At 44.6% G+C, this 17566-nt stretch overlaps 1 protein-coding gene across 2 annotated transcripts in view; it reads left to right on the forward strand.

The window, feature by feature from the left end:
* Window positions 1-17566, forward strand: part of CAPSL (calcyphosine like) — a 30582-nt gene that overhangs the window by 1412 nt on the left and 11604 nt on the right. For both annotated transcript variants that reach the window (XM_015235416.3, XM_006199664.4), the window contains exons 2-4: window positions 15019-15155; window positions 16522-16699; window positions 16990-17199. In XM_015235416.3, coding sequence (XP_015090902.1) covers window positions 15019-15155; window positions 16522-16699; window positions 16990-17199 — 525 coding nt within the window. The remainder of the gene's footprint in view (window positions 1-15018; window positions 15156-16521; window positions 16700-16989; window positions 17200-17566) is intronic.

The following is a 17566-nucleotide window of genomic DNA, read 5'->3' on the forward strand; positions in this document are numbered from 1 at the left end:
CCTAGTCATCTAGAGGATAGGTTGGAGGGGCAAGACTGGTGGCAGGGGACTACTTAAGGAGTTCCTCCAGTAATGGAAATTGGAGATGACCACCCTGACTAAGGCGGTATCCATGGCAATGGAGACAAGGGAGGGAACAGAGATTCAGGAGGTGTCAAGATGGCGAAATTTTACAGGTGTTGGCTGCTAATTCAATGTGGAGAATGAAAAGGAGTCTAAGATAATGTTCAGTTAGTGGGAAATGGTCTTCCCATTTCCTGGGACAAGGGATAAGGAGGAGAAGATAATGAATATGGATCTGGAAGATTAAACTTGAAGTGTCTGGAGGGCATTAAGGTGTACATGTTTTGTGGGAAATTTGAAATCTTGCTCCAAAGCTCAGGAGACTGAATGAGTTGGAATAAAGATTTGGGAAGCATGATTATGCCAGTGGACACAGCTGAGATGGCTAAGGGGATGCTATGAGATTGAGAAGAGGAGAAGTAACTGAATCCTGAGAAACAGTGACGTTTACAAAAGCAGGCAGAAGGCAAGGGAGAGACCAAATAGGTCAGTCAGTCCCGAAAGGAAGGGAGATAAGAAAGTAGATTCCTAGACACTGAAAGAAAAGAGTTTCAAGAAGGAGAAATGATCAATAGAGTCAGATGTAGGGTGGAGTGAAATAGGGACTAAGAGTGACTGTTGAAGTTGGCAATCAGGTTAGCAATGACTTCTTGAATGTATGTCCTTTGGAGGGACAGAGTGGAGACCAGACTGCACTGGACTGAAGTACGAATATGGCAGGAGAAAAACTGGAAAAACTTTTTCAAGCAGTTTAGCTTTGAAGGGTAATAGCTAAGGAGTCTAGGATTGAGGGATCATTGCAGATTCATGGACTAAAGGGAGGAGTTGGTGGAGAGAGAAAAGGGTGTAACTTATGGCTGAGGGTCCAAGAGAGGCTGGGATCTATGCTGTAGGTGGATAGATTATCCTTAGATGGGAGGAAATTCAGCACCACCCCCGCTTGGTGGGGGAGGACAAAGTCAGGATAGTCTCAGAGATAAACATCTTTACAGACTTGGAGGAGGGTGGGGTCAATGAATTCGTATCTGGCGGCTCCATTTTTACTATGAATTCAAGACAAGGTGTGGAGGAGAGTGTCAAAGGTTTGAATTAGCCTCTGAAAAGACTGGAAGGAGAGTCTAACCAGTGTCATATAAGAGTATAGTTGCATGTTTCTGAAGGCACTTGTCCACCCTGGCATGTGGGTTTGTTCAGTTACACTTTACAGCCTGCCTTTAAGGAGAGGACACCGAGACAAATTGAGCCAAGTTAGGCGTTCATAAAGGAGTGTGAGAGATTGACAAGTGAGGGCTGAGAAAGAAGGCGCTGGGGAGGAGAGGTCAGTATTTGTATTAAGGTGTCTAGAATGGAGAGGGACGGAAATGGATCCTGAAAGGAAAATGAGGTAGGTAATTATTCACCTGGGGTGAAACTGCAGGGTCAGGAGTCTAGAGGTCTCATAAGCTCACAAACATCTATGGTTGGAAGAATGAAACTGAACGGTGGAAGAGAGTGGGTGTTGAATTTTGAACTCTGAGACGAGACTAGCTTTGACTGGTGACAGAATCTAAGAGCAAGTCTTGGAAAGCCATGTGAAAATAGCAAGCAGATGAAGTTGGTAGAAATCCAGGAGCTCCAGGAACCTCATGATTGCATGTTGAATGGGTTTTCCTGATAAGCTCCAAGGTTCCCCAGATTTATGGGAGCACTTGGGATGGAGAGGGCGTCTCTGAGGCAGGACCCAGAGTCTCAGTGATTTAGAAAATGACAGAGGGAAAGATTTATGTAGGGAGGATGTTCAGCTGGGCTGTGCTTCAATGATGAGTGTGAGAAGGGGTCATGATGTGGAGCTGGCAGGTGCATCTTAGAGGCTGTGAGATTTCTTAGCACTTTGCATTGGGAGTAAAAAGTATCTTCATCTGAAAAGACTGCTGGGCTAGAGTTCCTTATACCAGTTCAGGTAGCTGCTGGATAAAGACATTGTACCAGTCAACCTCTCATCAGGAGATGGATGGCACAGTCAAAAGTAGTAACAGAAAGAAGCTTACTGAAGGACAATTCACAAAGCTGTGGACGGGCTAAGGGATTCAGATGAGGGATGATGAAACACCCGAGGCTGCCACAGTGAGGAGGGGAGGCTGTCCTTGGACTTGAAAGGGCAAGAGGAGGAGCAGTTATCTGATCTCAGCAGGATTGTTGCTGTTAGGGAGGGAGCCTTTAGGGGAAGGGTGCAGTTCCTGGCAACTGAGGCTTGGCAGAGAGGAAATTAGGGACAAAAAGACTCCAACCTTCCTGCTCCTGCCCTCTGATCTCCTGCTGGTGCCTCCCATTGGTGAATCCAGCTGGAAGTCTGAAAGCAAAAAAATCTGGTTAATACAGTTCATAGACTTCACCCTCCTGTAGCACAGATGTGGATGGAGAATGGATCAGGGGAAGGGCCTGGGCAAATATTGAGCACAGTCGTGAAGATAATCCAAAAACTCAGAGACTGATGAGAATGAGGAGATTTATAATGGAATAAGGAATTGTGGGAAGGCTGGGTGTCTCTGCAAGGAAGGAGCTCTTGGTCTTGGGACCTTGCCTGGTACTTTGTGAAGGTGATGGCTGCATAGGTGCAAGAAGTGGGCGTGTTTAGTTTGCTTCAACTGTTGCTTTCATCTCTTTAATTTGTTAATTTAATAGACATTACTCTAGTGAATCGTCCTTGTAAAATTTTGCTCTTTATTCTGATCTCAGATGGTTTTGTATAAAAAACTCCACCCCCCCCTACAGGGTTCATAGGAGCAGTTCTCTATATTTCAGAAACAAGCTGGCATTTGGGAGATGGTAGCATTACAGGATGGTTACTGTGTTAGAGAAAGGGCCACACGCTACCTTCTCTTGACAGCCCAGCGTCCATGTCCATGAACATTTCCGCCATTCATGATACTCTTTGGAGTGGAATCTTTTGCACATCCCTGGCCATAATTCCATTGCTCCCCAGTATCTTGCTTTCCTTCCAGTCTGAGAACAATTTTGTTTTTCCTATCATATCACCTCATAACCTGAAGTCAAATAGAATTAAAAAGTTTTAAAATACTGCAAAAACTGGAAAATGTCACTTGAGTGAGCAGCACAGTCTTTGGCTGAGGGGTGGATTAAAGATGCTATTACTTCTTTGGAAGCTCTGCTTTGTGTGTGTCACCTCTGTAGGTGGCCTTGACCTCCACAGGAGCTCTTCCCAGACAGGAAAGTCATGGGTGGAAGCTCTCCAGTAACTTACGATGTTAGTTGTGCTTAGTGTTCTTTAGCCTCAATATTGCTAATAAGATTATCTTAGTTTTTATGTATGAATGACATGTGGTGATGACAGTGGTTCCTCGTTTAAATAAATGAATATTTTCTGAAATGTTGTGGGTAATTTACAAAAGCCCCCAGGGGAGTGGCTGGCACAGGAAGACCCCATTCAGAACCTTGGTTCTGCTACTTACCCCTGAACTGGGACAAGCCCTCAATTTATTTGTACCTCAGTTTCCTTATTTTGTGAAGTAGGAATAGTTATCACCAGTGTATGTAAAAGCACTTCTTAAACTAGCAGAGTTATTGTCAAAACTTACCTTGCACCAGACATACTTTCTGTTCTAAACAAACTATAAATGAATACTTTATATAACACAGGCTACCCCTTCAGCAGAGAGCCTGACAGAGCCAGTGCTCAGTAAGTGTCACCTCTTGCTACTAATGTTACCTCTGTGTGGTCCCAGAGGGACCATGCGGTTTTGAAGTTGAAGCTTCATGACCGGGAGGCCTCTGTGGCAACTATTCAACTTGTCTGTTGTGGGATGAAAACAGCCACAGGAAACATGTAAGCAAACACGTGTGATAGTTTTCCAATAAAACTTCATTTACAAAACTAGGTGGAGGGGCAAATTCAGCCTATGGGCTGTGGTTTGACATTCCCAGGTCTAGATCATTACAGGTTATGTTTGCCTAAACCCAGGGCATCCTTGATAACTGCTTGTGTTAAGATAAATCTTATTTGCTTTGGAAGAACAGAGGTTGAGGACTGAGAAATCATTAATGTGCTAACTTCTGCTCCTGGGATGCAGTTCAGTCTCCTCCACCGGGGCCGTCAGTTGGTCGGTATGTCTGAAAAAAGCCTCAGGCTCTGCATAGTGTTACAGGGTAAGCTGATCTGGAAATGGTTACACTCTTACTTTCTGGAAGGACTGTTTCTTCTGCCAACTGTGGCAGAAGCTGCCAGTGGCCTCCTCTTAAGCCAATCTCGTCCTCTTCTTTATAAACAGGACCGACCAGGAGATGGCAAAGTCCCCAACCTAAAATTAGGTTTCCCAGCTGTCTGAGTCCATTTGGGCTGCAATAAAAACACACACACACACACACACACACACAGACGAGGTAGCTTATAAGCAACAGATATTTATTTCTCACAGTTTTGAAGGCTGGGAAGTCCAAGATCAAGCCACCAGCATGGTTGGATAAAGGCTCTCTTCCTGGTACATGGATGGCTTCTTGTGTCCTCATGTGGTGGAAAGAGTGAAGGATCTCTCTGGAGCCTCTTTTTATAAGGCACTAATCCCATTTATGAGGGGATTAAGCACCTCTCAAAGTCCCCAACTCCTAATACTACCATCTTTGGGAGTTAGGATTTCATCACATGAATTTGGAGGGGCACAAACATTCAGACCATACAATCAGCCTCCTTTGCAGGAGTGCCCAATGAGATTTAAGCAAAAAGAGTTGGGTGGAGTCTTCTGGGATCTATTTTACAAAAGGCTGACTTTTCTGGGAAGTGCATTCTTCTTGCCCTCTCCCCTTTCTCTTTTCTGCTGCCTGGAGTGTGGATGCAATGACTGGAGCGGCTATGGTTATTTTGTAACTTTAGGCAACTTTGAGGAAAAAAGAAACATAGTAAGGTAGAAAGACAGTAGTTTCTTAGGACCTTGATAACTACCTGAACTGCCTCCAGACTTCTTTTACATGAGAGGAAAGTAAACCTCTGTCATTTTCAGAGACAATTAACCTGCTTCTGTTATGAGTAGCTGGACAACACGTTCCTATCTTATGTCAGCATTCTGACTTTGGGTTTCTAATCATTAGAACTTTCTGGTTTTCTTAAAGTATTAATTAAGAACACAAAGGTTGCAAATAATTAGCTGGGTTCCTAAGTGACTATCAAATAAATTTTAAATAGATGAGTGATCTCAAAAGGAGCATTTTAAATGACTGCAAAATAATTACTAAGTAGGTGATTTTGGTGACTAATGTTTCAAAAGGGCAAATGGTAATCAGAGTTGTGGCTTCAGCCCCGTATAAAAGCAGAGGAAGTTATACACTGAGGGTTTGTCTTTGCAGTTTGTTTGAAATCACTGAGGCCCAGGCCTCATGGCACCTGAAAAATGGGAACTTTGAAAGTTACCTGGTTGTTTTTGAGAGTGTAATCATTGAAACCAGGAAGTTTGGAAGAAACGTTTTATTTCTCTTTTCTTCCTTCCTTTCTGCACTCCCCCTTTATTTATTTATTTTTGCATTTTGTGCACAGATCCAGCCCAAGCTTTGCTCACCTTTACCTTTGTGTAGTTTAGATATTTTCTTACTCTTCTTCTTTAAGATCTGGCAGATTGCCTGACGCAGAATAGACTGCAAGTAATTTCCTGGTAAAAACCCAAGAGACTCAGGGCAGAGCAGAAGGGAAGAGCGGGATGGAGAAGGAGACAGCAAGGAGAGAGCTGTTAAAACAGCTCCTGCCTCCAAAGGAGATCCCCAGGGGACCCTCGTTATGACAAAGATCCTTAGCACTGGGGCCTCTGAGTTTATTAAACCTGGGCTTGCGTCACATTGGGTTGGTTACATGGGTTCTTGAACATCATGCTAAGCAGTTTTTCTTACTCTCTTTTGTAGCCAAAAATACTGCAGAAGCTGCTAAATGCTGATGAAATCCTCCTGAGATAAGCATTTTACTTTCTCTTTCCTCCTGTTTCTCAGCAGAGCTGAGTTCCCCCCGACTGGATTGATAGGTACTTTAGCCAGCTCAATGTTGATATCTAGGGTCAACCCAAACACTACCGGAATAAGCTTTGGTCAGCTGTATCAGATAGGAATAATTCTGGCTGCAAGTGACAAAGGACTGGACCATCAATGGATTAAGCAAATAGGGGCTTATATTTCTCACATGACAGGATTGTGGAGTCAGGCAGCTGCTTACATTGGCTCAGCAGCTTGGACTTTAAGTGCTTTAAGTTGATATCCCTGTGAGCCCTTGGCCCTTTCTTCATGACTGCAGAAAGGCTGCCATGGCTCCGGACTTTGCATTCTTGTTCAAGGCAAGAGGAGGCAAAAGAGATGGGAGAGCTCTTCCAGAATCCTTAGCACTTTCAGTTGAGTTTCTGGCCAGAACTCATTCATATGACCACCCAACTGAAAGTGAAATGTAGCAGAGAAAGGAGATTGGAATCAACCCACTGGCAATGTCTGGAAAATCAGCTATAACTCAAATTCAACAAAGTTAAAACTACCCCAGGGAATGTGAACTCCTGGGAGGGCTTTTGCTATCTCATTCATTGCTGTTTTGTGGTCCACATAAGTGTTCAATAAATATATGTTGAATTCAAGATCAGGACCAGGGTGAGATGAGGTAGGTGCCTGGGGTAAACTATTTAAGGAGGCACTCACCTTCAGGCATGGGCAAGTGTGAGGTTTACATTTGTACAATCCTGACACATTAGGGCTTCTTTTAACCTTGTGCCCTATGCATGTAACCTACCTAGCCCTAATCTCAACCCTGGTCGAATGAATATGATGAAATTTCAAGAAGATGTATGAAATAAACACTTTATAACAATGATGTTTATGAAATATTATTCTTAATTGTGCCATATCATGAACATCAAAATAAGGAATTAATTCACATTCTGAAGATCAGTGGAAAGAATGAGAGACTACGAGTCAGCAGAGGTGGGCTGTAGGGCTGCCTGCATGTTGACGGCAGCTGATACATGGATTTCAAACATCCTGAGAAAATGTATTTGTGTGCGGAGGAAATTTGGTAAGATGCCAGGCTTTAATGACTCCTTATTTCCACAGTATACTTGTGTCATTAAAAGATAGAGTAAATAACGTCATACTTTAAATCTTATGTGGAAGTTGGCAAGACAGACAAAACCCAGACGTCTCATATATTCATACATTGCAGAAATAATTTTAAATATAGTTTGTGGGGAAGAACACACCTCGTAAATCACTTTATTAAAACAAACAAAGCAAACAAACAAAAAAACCCACTACAGCTTCAAAAGGGACTAAGGGAAATTGTTCATCTTGACCAGAAGGAGTTTACACTGAGCCTTAAAGTTTTGAAAACCCAAGCAAGGACCCTGGGGTGACAGGCCGAGGGTCACGTTTAGGACCTGTGAGTGGCCTGCTTTGCTCTGCCCTGCTGTCCCCGCCCTCCTCTGCTGTGAAATTCTCCCAGCACTCCAAGGAATCTCTTCCCGGAAGCTTTGCCTTTCTTTCATCTTGTTTCATGCGCCTTCTCTGAATTCCCAAAGCAATTGATCAGTGACTTGCTGTAGCTGTGGAACAGAGTGACTTAGACAGAAGTGGAGGTCAGCCTTGACTCTGCCACTGCCTCGCGGCACATTCTGAGGCAAGTTAACCGGGTTCTCTGGGTCTCTGCTGGCTTCTATTCAACAGGACTCACCACATGAGCCTTGAGCAGGGGCTTGGCCCCTGGCCTGGCTCTAACGCCATCACTACCACCTCCCTTCGTGCTTGTATCTTACCCGTGTTGTTACAGTCTTCCCTCTAGCCTTTCCCCACAAGGTCTTACTCCTGCCCCGTGAGGCTGACTTGGTCTCTCTGATAGCTGAGATTCTCAAACTTAGGTTCACATGAAAACTACCTGGAAGTGTGAAAATGCGAATCCCCAGCACCCATACTTGGGGATGCTAATTTGCTGCGTTTGGGGTGGAGGCATCTCTATTTTCCAACGGCACCCCTGCTGGCCCCAGGTCCTTCTGTGCAGCAGGACTTCTCCACCTGAGCATGGCTGGCATTTTGGACTGCAGAATTCTCCGTTGTCAAGGGCTCTCCTCACATGCTTAGCAGCATCTCTGGCCTCTACCCACTAGATTCCAGTAGCATCCCTCACCCCTGTTGTGACAACCAAAAAAAACATCTCCAGACATTATCAAAGTTCCCCCGGGGGCAAGATCACACCCATTTGGAACCACAGCTCAGTAATATTACCTGAAGAATTAGCAGTCGCTCGCACAGCTGCAGGTGCTAAAGATCTGTTGAGTTGAATAAAACTCACATGGGTTCGATGGAGGAACTCTCAGTGTCAACAACACAGATACACACCTGTCATACCTTTTGGGGGGTTTCCCAGTCTCTGCTGCAGAAACCACAACAGTCTCCAAATAGTCTGAGTCTTTCATTTCAGCCTCAGAGAGGGGACACCCTAGTCACCCTCTAGGCTATTCCAAGCACTGGGATCTAATATTTATTCTAGTATTTATTCTAAGGGAAAACTTCTTGAAGAACTATAGGTTTTTGCCACCTACCTCATAATAATAACCAGTTTTTTGAATGGATTAAAGTCAGTAGAGATGGTTTACTTTTCCGGTCACTGCCTTCAAAAAGGGTCTTTTGTGTCTAAGATCCACCTTTATATTGCTGGTTGTTGGCTGAAGACACAGCTCTGCCTGTGTGGGCACCAGGGAGGATGTAGTTCAGCATGTTGCCACTAGAGGGAACCAAAGACTACGCAATAAAGTGGGGCTTGCGCGAATCCTTCTTCCCCAAAGATTCAACTCAATTTTTTTCTGAACTCAGCAAGAGGACGTCCAAGAACTCAGCTGAGAATCATGAAGAGACAGCCCTCCATGCATGTTAAGTTTTCCATAACTCGTTCCAAAAGTTTCTCTCAATCCAGGCAGAGAGCTTTGGCAGGATCAGGCAGCTGTGCCCCAACCAGTGGGATGGGGGAGCCCTTAGCTGGGACCAGCGTGAGGCGGCCTGGTGAACACTACCACAAAATCTCCTTTGGCTTTGCTGCTGCCGGGTCCACACAGCTTGTGCTCCAAATCTCCAGACCTCTGGCCCATGTGCGTCCTTTCCCGCCAGCACTGGGGGTGCGGGGTGGGGAGCGGCAAGCAGGATCTGGGAATGGAGCCCCGGGACCGCCTCCCTCAGCCGTCCTCGCAGTTACTCTCCATCTCCAATCTCTGCTCCCACCGCCAGTGCCTCCTTCCAGGCAGCACGGCCTCTCACCTGGTTCTCACCAGCATGGCCTCACCTCCTTCTGGTCACCCTGTCCCACCTTTCTATCCATCCCCCACACTTTATCCCGAGGGTCTTTTACCATGCAAACCTGTTGCTGCCTCATTTGAAACCCTTTGTGGTCTCCTGTCGCTCTCAGTACAGAATCCAAACTCACTACCGTGGTGTCCCAGGCTCTCGGGGATCTGGTGCCTGCTTATCTGACCAGTTTCATCTTTCTCCAAGTTTCCACTCCTCCAAATTCCCTCTCAGTTTCCTCAGCTCTTCCTCACCCCCACACCTCCCCACACCTCTACTCTTCAATCGCACTAAAATACTTGCATTTCTCTAGTTATACTCTTTTCCCTTTCGCGTTGGCCGTAGCACTTGGGAAATAATGCAGTCGCCTTCCTTCTCCTATCCCGGTACCCTAGCCTGGATAACTACCACCCTCCTTTAGGATCAAAGCTTATACATCATCTCCTCCTCTGACAAGTCTTGAGAGAGCCCCACTCCGAGGCTGCTTAGCCGCCGTCTTCTGAGTTCCCACAGCTCAGCCGTGGGGTTACTGTAAGCGGGGTCTGTCTCGTTCCCTCTTTCCCCACGCCTAGCACAGTGCCCCGAGCTTACCATATTGAAGTCTGTTGAAGAACTGGACCAGGGACTTGCACAGACGCCCTGCCAACACGAGGTGGCGCTGCGGCCACGTGCATTGGACGGCAGCCTCCTCCCTGCCTTGCGCGGGCCTGGCTAGATGTGCTCTGTGGTCACCATGCGGGCTCCTCGTTGCTCACAGAGGGTCTTCTCGAGACAAGGACGTTTGTTCAGTGCTGTGATGTCCGTGACGTATGTTTGGGGGACAGACTCTTGCCCTGGTGCCAGGTGCCTTCACACAAAGCTCTGAGTATCGCTCTTCTACGCCAAGACCCTACTGGATCGTGCCTTTTCCCAAAGCTCCCAGTTCTTAGCAAATTTTGTTTTCTGCCCTGCTTAACTATGAGACTTCTGTACTCAAATATAAGATTCTAAGCAATTCATTCAAGGCCTTGCTTCCACTCCAGCACTGGTGTCTTGAAAATAACACACAATAAATGTTAGCTATTTGTTGATGAACTGGGTCATTGAATGATTTAAAAGGGTAGTCAGCATGGGCATTTCTAGTACCATGGTAGGGTGAGTGGCAGGAGAGAATGTAATTTTTTTTTCCTGGATGTATCAAATTAGACTCCAGAGCTAACTGCTTGCATGGTCGCTGGGTAGGGTCACCTGCAGAGGTGGGATGGGCAGGGTGTCTTCCCAGACTCTCCCCTGCTTGCCCATGTGTGGGTGCCATCAGATCGTGCTCTGAAATGCTCTGCAGTATCTCACAAGGTGGTGGAGCACTAAGACGCCTGCTTGGTCAGAAGCCCGGTGTTGCCGTATTGGCCAGGACTTTGGGCCAAGTTGCTTGACCAAAACAAGCCCTAGTTTCCAAGTTGCCAGAGGAGGTGGGGGGGCTTTCGGGGTCCCACAGTCCTAATGGTGCATGAATTACCTACCATGAGCCATGCTAACTGTGGGGCCTGGGCAAGTCACCAATTTTCGTGAGCCCCAATTTCTTTACCTGTGAAAGATGAACCATAGGAGTAATTAGCTTATAGGGTTTTCAAAAATTTAGATGAAATTCACATATGATAAAATTAACTATTTAAAAATATCCAGTTCAGTCACCCTATTGTGTAACCACCTTAGGTCAGGTTCCAAAACCTTGTCACCACCCCAAAAGGAAAGTCAGTACCCACTAAGAGGTCACTTTCCACTGTCCCCTCCCCCCAGAACCAATCTGTGTTCTGTCTCTGAATTTGCCCATTCTGGATGTTCCATGTAAGTGGACTCATACAATATGTGACCTTTGGTGTCTATCTTCTTTTACTGCATCACCACCTGGTAGCAGCTCTCAGTACTCCTGCATTTTTATGGCTGAGTAATAATCCATAGTGTGGACGGACCACATTCTGTTTATCTATTTGTCCACAGATGGACATTGGGTTGTTCCTACCCTATTGTGAATAGTGCTGCTGTGAACATGAGTGTATATGACTTTAACTGTTAGAGTCCCTGTTTTCAGTTAAGTTCAGGGTTTCTGTGAGGGCTGGATACACACGTACCACACAGTGGGAGCAAAACACATGTGAGGGATTGATGCTTTTAATGTAGTCCTGGAGGTATGCACAGGGCTTCTGTCTCTGGCTGTCTCTCTTTGATCTGGGAGCGAGACCTCAGTTTCTCCCCGCTCCACCTGCTGCTGTGGCTGCTGTGGGAAATTAGGGCAGGTTGGGTAGGGTGGGAAAGACAGGGGAGAAGTCGTGGAGATGAGGACGGGAGGTGCTGGGGACAGTTGTGGGCAAGTAGTGTTGAGTGGTGGGAAGGGCAGGAAAGACATGCGACCCCAGGTGGATTTAGAGGATGAGGAGGGCAGGTGACAGCCACCAGCTCCTACTTCCTGCTCCCACGTAGGAGGAGCCTGGACTGGTGCCACCAGCAGGGTACAGTCCAGGCTAGGAAGGCCTCAGGCAAGGAGGATGAGGGAGGGAGCAGGAGGTGGCCTTGCCCAGGAATCCTGAACACAGGGCTCTGTGGGTGGCTGTGGGCGAGGAATCAGAGCTCGTGGGAACTGTCAGCTTGAGCTCTGGTAACAGGCAAAAGCAGGTTCTAAGAAAATTGATGCTCTGTTTACAATAGCCAAGACATGGAGACAGCCTAAATGTCCATTGACAGATGACTAGATAAAGAAGTTGTGGTATATTTATACAAAGGAATATTATTCAGCCATAAAAAAGACACCATGATGCCATTTGCAGAAACATGGATGTCCCTGGAGAATGTCATTCTAAGTGAAGTAAGCCAGAAAGAGAAAGAAAAATATCATATGATACCACTCATATGTGGAATCTAAAAAAAAAGAAGACAAATAAACTTAAATATAAAACAGAAACAGACTCATAGATATAGAATATAAACTTGTGGTTGCCAGGGAGAAGAAGGGTGGGAAAGGGCAGACTGGGAGTTTGAAATTTGTAGATACTGACAGGCATATGCATAATAGATAAACAAGATTATACTGTACAGCACAGGGAAATATATACAAGATCTTGTGGTAGCTCACGGTGAAAAAGAATGTGACAGTGAATATATGTGTGTTCGGGGGGTGGATAGCTCAAGTGGTAGCATGCATGAGATCCTGGATTCAACCCCCAGTACCTCCATTAAAATAGATATATAAATAGAAAACCTAATTACACCCCCTCAAAATAAATAAATTAAAAAAAAATTTATGTTGACGAATGACTGAAAATTTGTGTTCTACACTGGAAACTGACACATTGTAAACTGACTGTAACTCAATAAAATAAAATTAAAAAGAAAAGAAAAGAAAAGAAAGATGATTCTGCCTGCCGGAAAGGCAACTGATGTGCGCGGAGGTGCCCGCGTCCGGTGAGAGTCTGAAGGCACTCCCTGCACCTGCCGTCCAGGAGCGGAGAGGCGCCCCGAGAGGGTGTGAGCCGCCCTCTGGAACTGGGGAACCTCCACTTTCCGGGCCGGAGGGAGGGAGGGAGGAGGTGTTCACTCAACTTACAGCTTCTCCCCACTTTGGACTGAAGCAGCAGGACCCAGACAGGCAAAGGCCTCCTTCTGGGCCTGGCATCCCAGGGAAGGGAGAATTGCTCCTCTTTTCCTCCACGCGAGGGGCAAGGAGTGGGGAACCAGCCCGGCGGCTCTGGGAGGTGCACTTGGACCTGAGGCCATTAAACACGTGCTTCCCTGAGTGATCTGTTCTCGCTTCGGGTCTCGGTCTGAGATTCCCTCTCTCTAAAGTGATTTAGGAGAACTCTGTAGGGGAGACTTTATGGGTTGTGCTGGCGGGAGCAGCCTCAGACTGCACGAATCTGAGTGTTGTCACCTCCGATGATGCGAGAAGTGCGAGCGCTTGGGGGAGGGGGAAGGGGACCCTCAAGTGTCGGACAGAACCATAGTAACACCATTTTTTCCTGCACCCTGAATGCTGTTCTTTGCATATCCGTCAAGCTCTCATTTTCTTCACAAATCACCCTAAAAAAGATTTCTAGAATCCTCCATTGGCTGGTCAGTGGGTTCATATAAGGATTCGTGGTTTTTGGAGCAGAGATGGAATTTAAAGATCATGTAATCCAACCCTTTCATTTAACAGAGGAGGAGGAATCCGAGGCCCTAAGATTTGCTCATATCTCACCAGGAGTGGAGTCAGGACTAGAGCCCGGGTCTGCAGACCCCCAGCCTGGTAGCTTTTCCTCTCTGGTGCAGGTTCTCAGAGCCTGAGCCTGCCTGCAGGGTTAGGACAGTTGATACACTGTTCCCAGACCTCTCTCCTATTTCTGAATATTTAAAACAAACAAACAAAAAAACAAACAGTAGGAAAAATATATGTGTTTGACAGAAGGGAGAGAGTCTAAATGCTTTTTCCTGTCCTGAGAACTTAGGTAGGTGTTAATGGACACTAACCTGTTAATCCAGGAAAACATGCTAATTACTGGGAGGAACCATCAAGGCCCAAGTGTTGAGAATCTCAGTAAAGACAGAAGCAACAAAAATCAATATTTAGATCAAAGAGGAGAATGTTAAATCTGGAGCCAAAGGGAATATGGGGAATTCTAAATAAAAGAATAAAGCATATAAAGTTGGCCCAAAAAGAGATTACAGAAATGGGACTTATTTTTTATGATGGGAGGAGGGCTTTGGAAAGATAAAATCTTATCAAGGAATGGCCATATATGTATATATTTAAATTGAAGTATAGTCAGTTTACTATCTTGTGTCAATTTCTGGTGTACAGCATACATGTACATATATATATTCCTTTTCAAATTCTTTTTTTTATAGGTTACTACAAGATAGTGAATATAGTTTCCTGTGCTGTACAGAAGAAACTTGTTGTTTATCTGTTTTATATATATACTAGTTAATATCTACAAATCTTGAGCTCCTAATTTATCCCTTCCCACCCCATTTCCCGCCAGTAACCATATTTATTTTTTATGTCTGTAAATCTGTCTCTGTTTTGTAAATAAGTTCATTTGGGTCTTTTTTTTTTTTAAGATTCCACATATAGGTGATATCATATGGTATTTTTCTTTCTCTTTTTAACTCACTTCACTTAGAATAATAATCTCCAGGTCCATCCATGTTGTTGCAAATGGCATTATTTTATTCTTTTTTATGGCTGAGTAGTATTCCATTGTATAAATATATGACATCTTTATCCAGTCATCTGTTGATGGGCATTTAGCTTCCTAGAGTTTCCATGTCTTGACTATTGTAAATAGTGCTGCTGTGAACATTGGAGTGCATGTATCTTTTCAAATTAGAGTTTCCTATGGATATATGCCCAGGAGTGGGATTGCTGGACCATTTGGTAAATCTATTTTCAGTTTTTTGAGAGAAATGGTTGTATATTTAAAACTATTGTCCAGGCTACAGAGATCCAATGTTCTCAGGACTAGATAACTAAGTAATAAATATGCCAGGCAGAGTTGGTGTAGCTGAACATCAGAAATTCTGGGAGGTTTGAGACTGTTCTTGGGAAGTGGACGAGAGAGCCTACTGTGAATTTCCTTCTCAGTGAGGCTGCTGTCATCCTGTTCTGCCAGAGGCAGGCAATGAGGCCCGAGCCCTGCTGACTTGCCCTGGATTCTCTCTCAGATGGCAGGGACTGCGCGCCACGACAGAGAGATGGCGATTCAGGCCAAGAAGAAGCTCACCACGGCCACCGATCCCATAGAAAGGCTCCGCCTGCAGTGCCTGGCCAGGGGCTCCGCGGGCATCAAAGGACTGGGCAGGTAGGACCCCTGGGTGGCAGGGGGGATGGAAGGGAAATACAGGGCACCCCCAGGTGAGGTTGACTGGCTGTGTGACCTTGAGCACATCACTGTCTCCTGGGGTCTCAGTTTCTTGTTTGTAAAAATGCAGAGTTTGACAGAATTGATCTCTCTGAGGTCCCTTGTGACAATTTTTTGGTTCTTAGCCTCAGATTCAGCAAGACTGAATGTCTTGTCTGCTACAAGAAAGTGCAGCTTCTGGGACAACTGGAGGTGAAGGGAGTCACATGCCCAGGTACCAGAGACACCTAGCAGGGCAATGAGAGAGACACTTCCTAGAGCTGTGACGGTAGGGGCTGAATTAGAAGAGAGAGGAGGAACTGTCATTCAGAGGCAATTACAGATTTTGGAATTCTGCTCGCAGGCAGTTGTGTCCCCATTACTTCCAGGGACACATACACACAAATATATATATCTATACACACAGGTTAATATATACACATATTTGTGTGTGTATATTTGCGTACATATATATGTATATGTAGTCATCTATGTCTATATTAAGCTAAACACGAGTTCATATTGATGTCTCCAACTCAGTTCTCTAACACATGGATCAGATCTTTCTAGCTTCCTCCTCTGCTTATCTGTAAATTCTCACTCCAAGTCAGAACCCTGGCTCCCACCATCCCCTGTCCATTTCCTCAGTTGTTCAGTGCTGGCAGCAATATCAAAATTTTAAGCTCATGCCACCATGAGAAATATCTTTATCAACTAGAGTACAGTGCTTCTGCACAGTTCCTTTTGCTTTTAGTCTTACAGACTCTACTCATTTCCAAAGTTACTTAAATCAGTACCTTCACTAAACCCCCACTTCCACTTCCCTTCAGTGAGTTGCTTTAAACTTCTATGACACAGTTAGATTCTCTTGTCACAGCCTGCATTTCTTTCTAGAATCCCCTGACTTGTTAAATAATTTTTCTAAGTGTACCCATTGAGGTTCACTCTTTGTACTGTAAAGTTCTATGGGCTTTAGCAAATGCATAATGTCGTAAATCCACCATTATAGTATCAGACAGAATAGTTTTACTGCCCTCAAAATCCCCTGTGCTTCACCTATTCTCTCTCCCTTTCCCTTCATCATTTTACTGCCATTATAGTTTTGCCCTTTTCAGTGTCATGTAATTAGAATCATACAGTACATTTTTTAAAGTTTTGTTATCTTTTATGAAGACTGGGAAGAGGCTCTCTAATGCTGGGAGGAGGATACTGAGAAGAATCTGAGAAAACTTAGAAAAACCTTGAGAGCAGTTTTCTTTTTAAATCTTTATGCTTATACCTTGTTCTTTGTGTGTTCTTCTCTTTCTTCACTGTATGTTATCTTTAGAGTGTTTCGAATTATGGATGACAATAACAATCGAACGCTTGACTTCAAAGAATTTGTGAAAGGGTTAAATGATTATGCTGTGGTCATAGAAAAGGAAGAGGCAGAGGAGCTTTTCCGAAGGTTTGATAAAGATGGAAATGGAACAATAGACTTCAATGAATTTCTCCTCACATTACGAGTAAGTGGCCCCATGAATCCCTGTGTCTCCCGAGTTTGGCATTCACGTGGTTTGGGCTGGCAATTGTGAGGCTTTGATTTCGAAGTCGTTAGCACACTGTGGATGAGAAGGGCAGGAGGTTGAGTACACGTTTAGGGATTTTTTCGGAGCAATCTCATAACACACATCATTTAACAGCACACAAACGGCTGCACATCATTGAGAGGAATACGATTCTTCATCACGGGTAATACAAGGAAAGCTCATCTGCTTGTGTATGTCTGTGGATGTGCTTTTTCCTATGCATCTAGCCTCCAATGTCCAGAGCCAGAAAAGAGGTGATCATGCAAGCATTTAGAAAGTTGGACAAGACTGGAGATGGCGTCATAACTATTGAAGACCTTCGTGAGGTATACAACGCAAAACACCATCCAAAGTACCAAAATGGAGAATGGACGGAGGAGCAAGTATTCAGGAAATTTCTGGATAACTTTGACTCACCCTATGACAAAGATGGTTTGGTGAGTAAAACAGCTTAATCTGAGTGAAATTTCTTTGATCCAGTTTATAATTGTAAATGGGAAATAGGCCTAAAGGCTTAAAAATACTTATACGATATTTGTTATAAATGGAAGTAAAATGTTTCCTTCATGACTATCTAGAAAGTTGAGAACACGTAAAATATATATGTGTGTGTGTTTGTGCATGTATATTGGCAGGGGATCTCATACAGCTAAATATTCATCATCTGAAGACTGGGGTATTTTGATTAAACATTCGATATCATGGTTGTCATATTTATCATACACAGCTAGCCACATTCCAATGAACTCCATGATAATAAAACATATTTAACTTCAAAACGAGACCATAATTTGGGGAACATGA

This window comes from Vicugna pacos, chromosome 3 (genome assembly GCF_048564905.1).
Source record: "Vicugna pacos chromosome 3, VicPac4, whole genome shotgun sequence".
Classification (NCBI taxonomy): Eukaryota; Metazoa; Chordata; class Mammalia; order Artiodactyla; family Camelidae; genus Vicugna; species Vicugna pacos.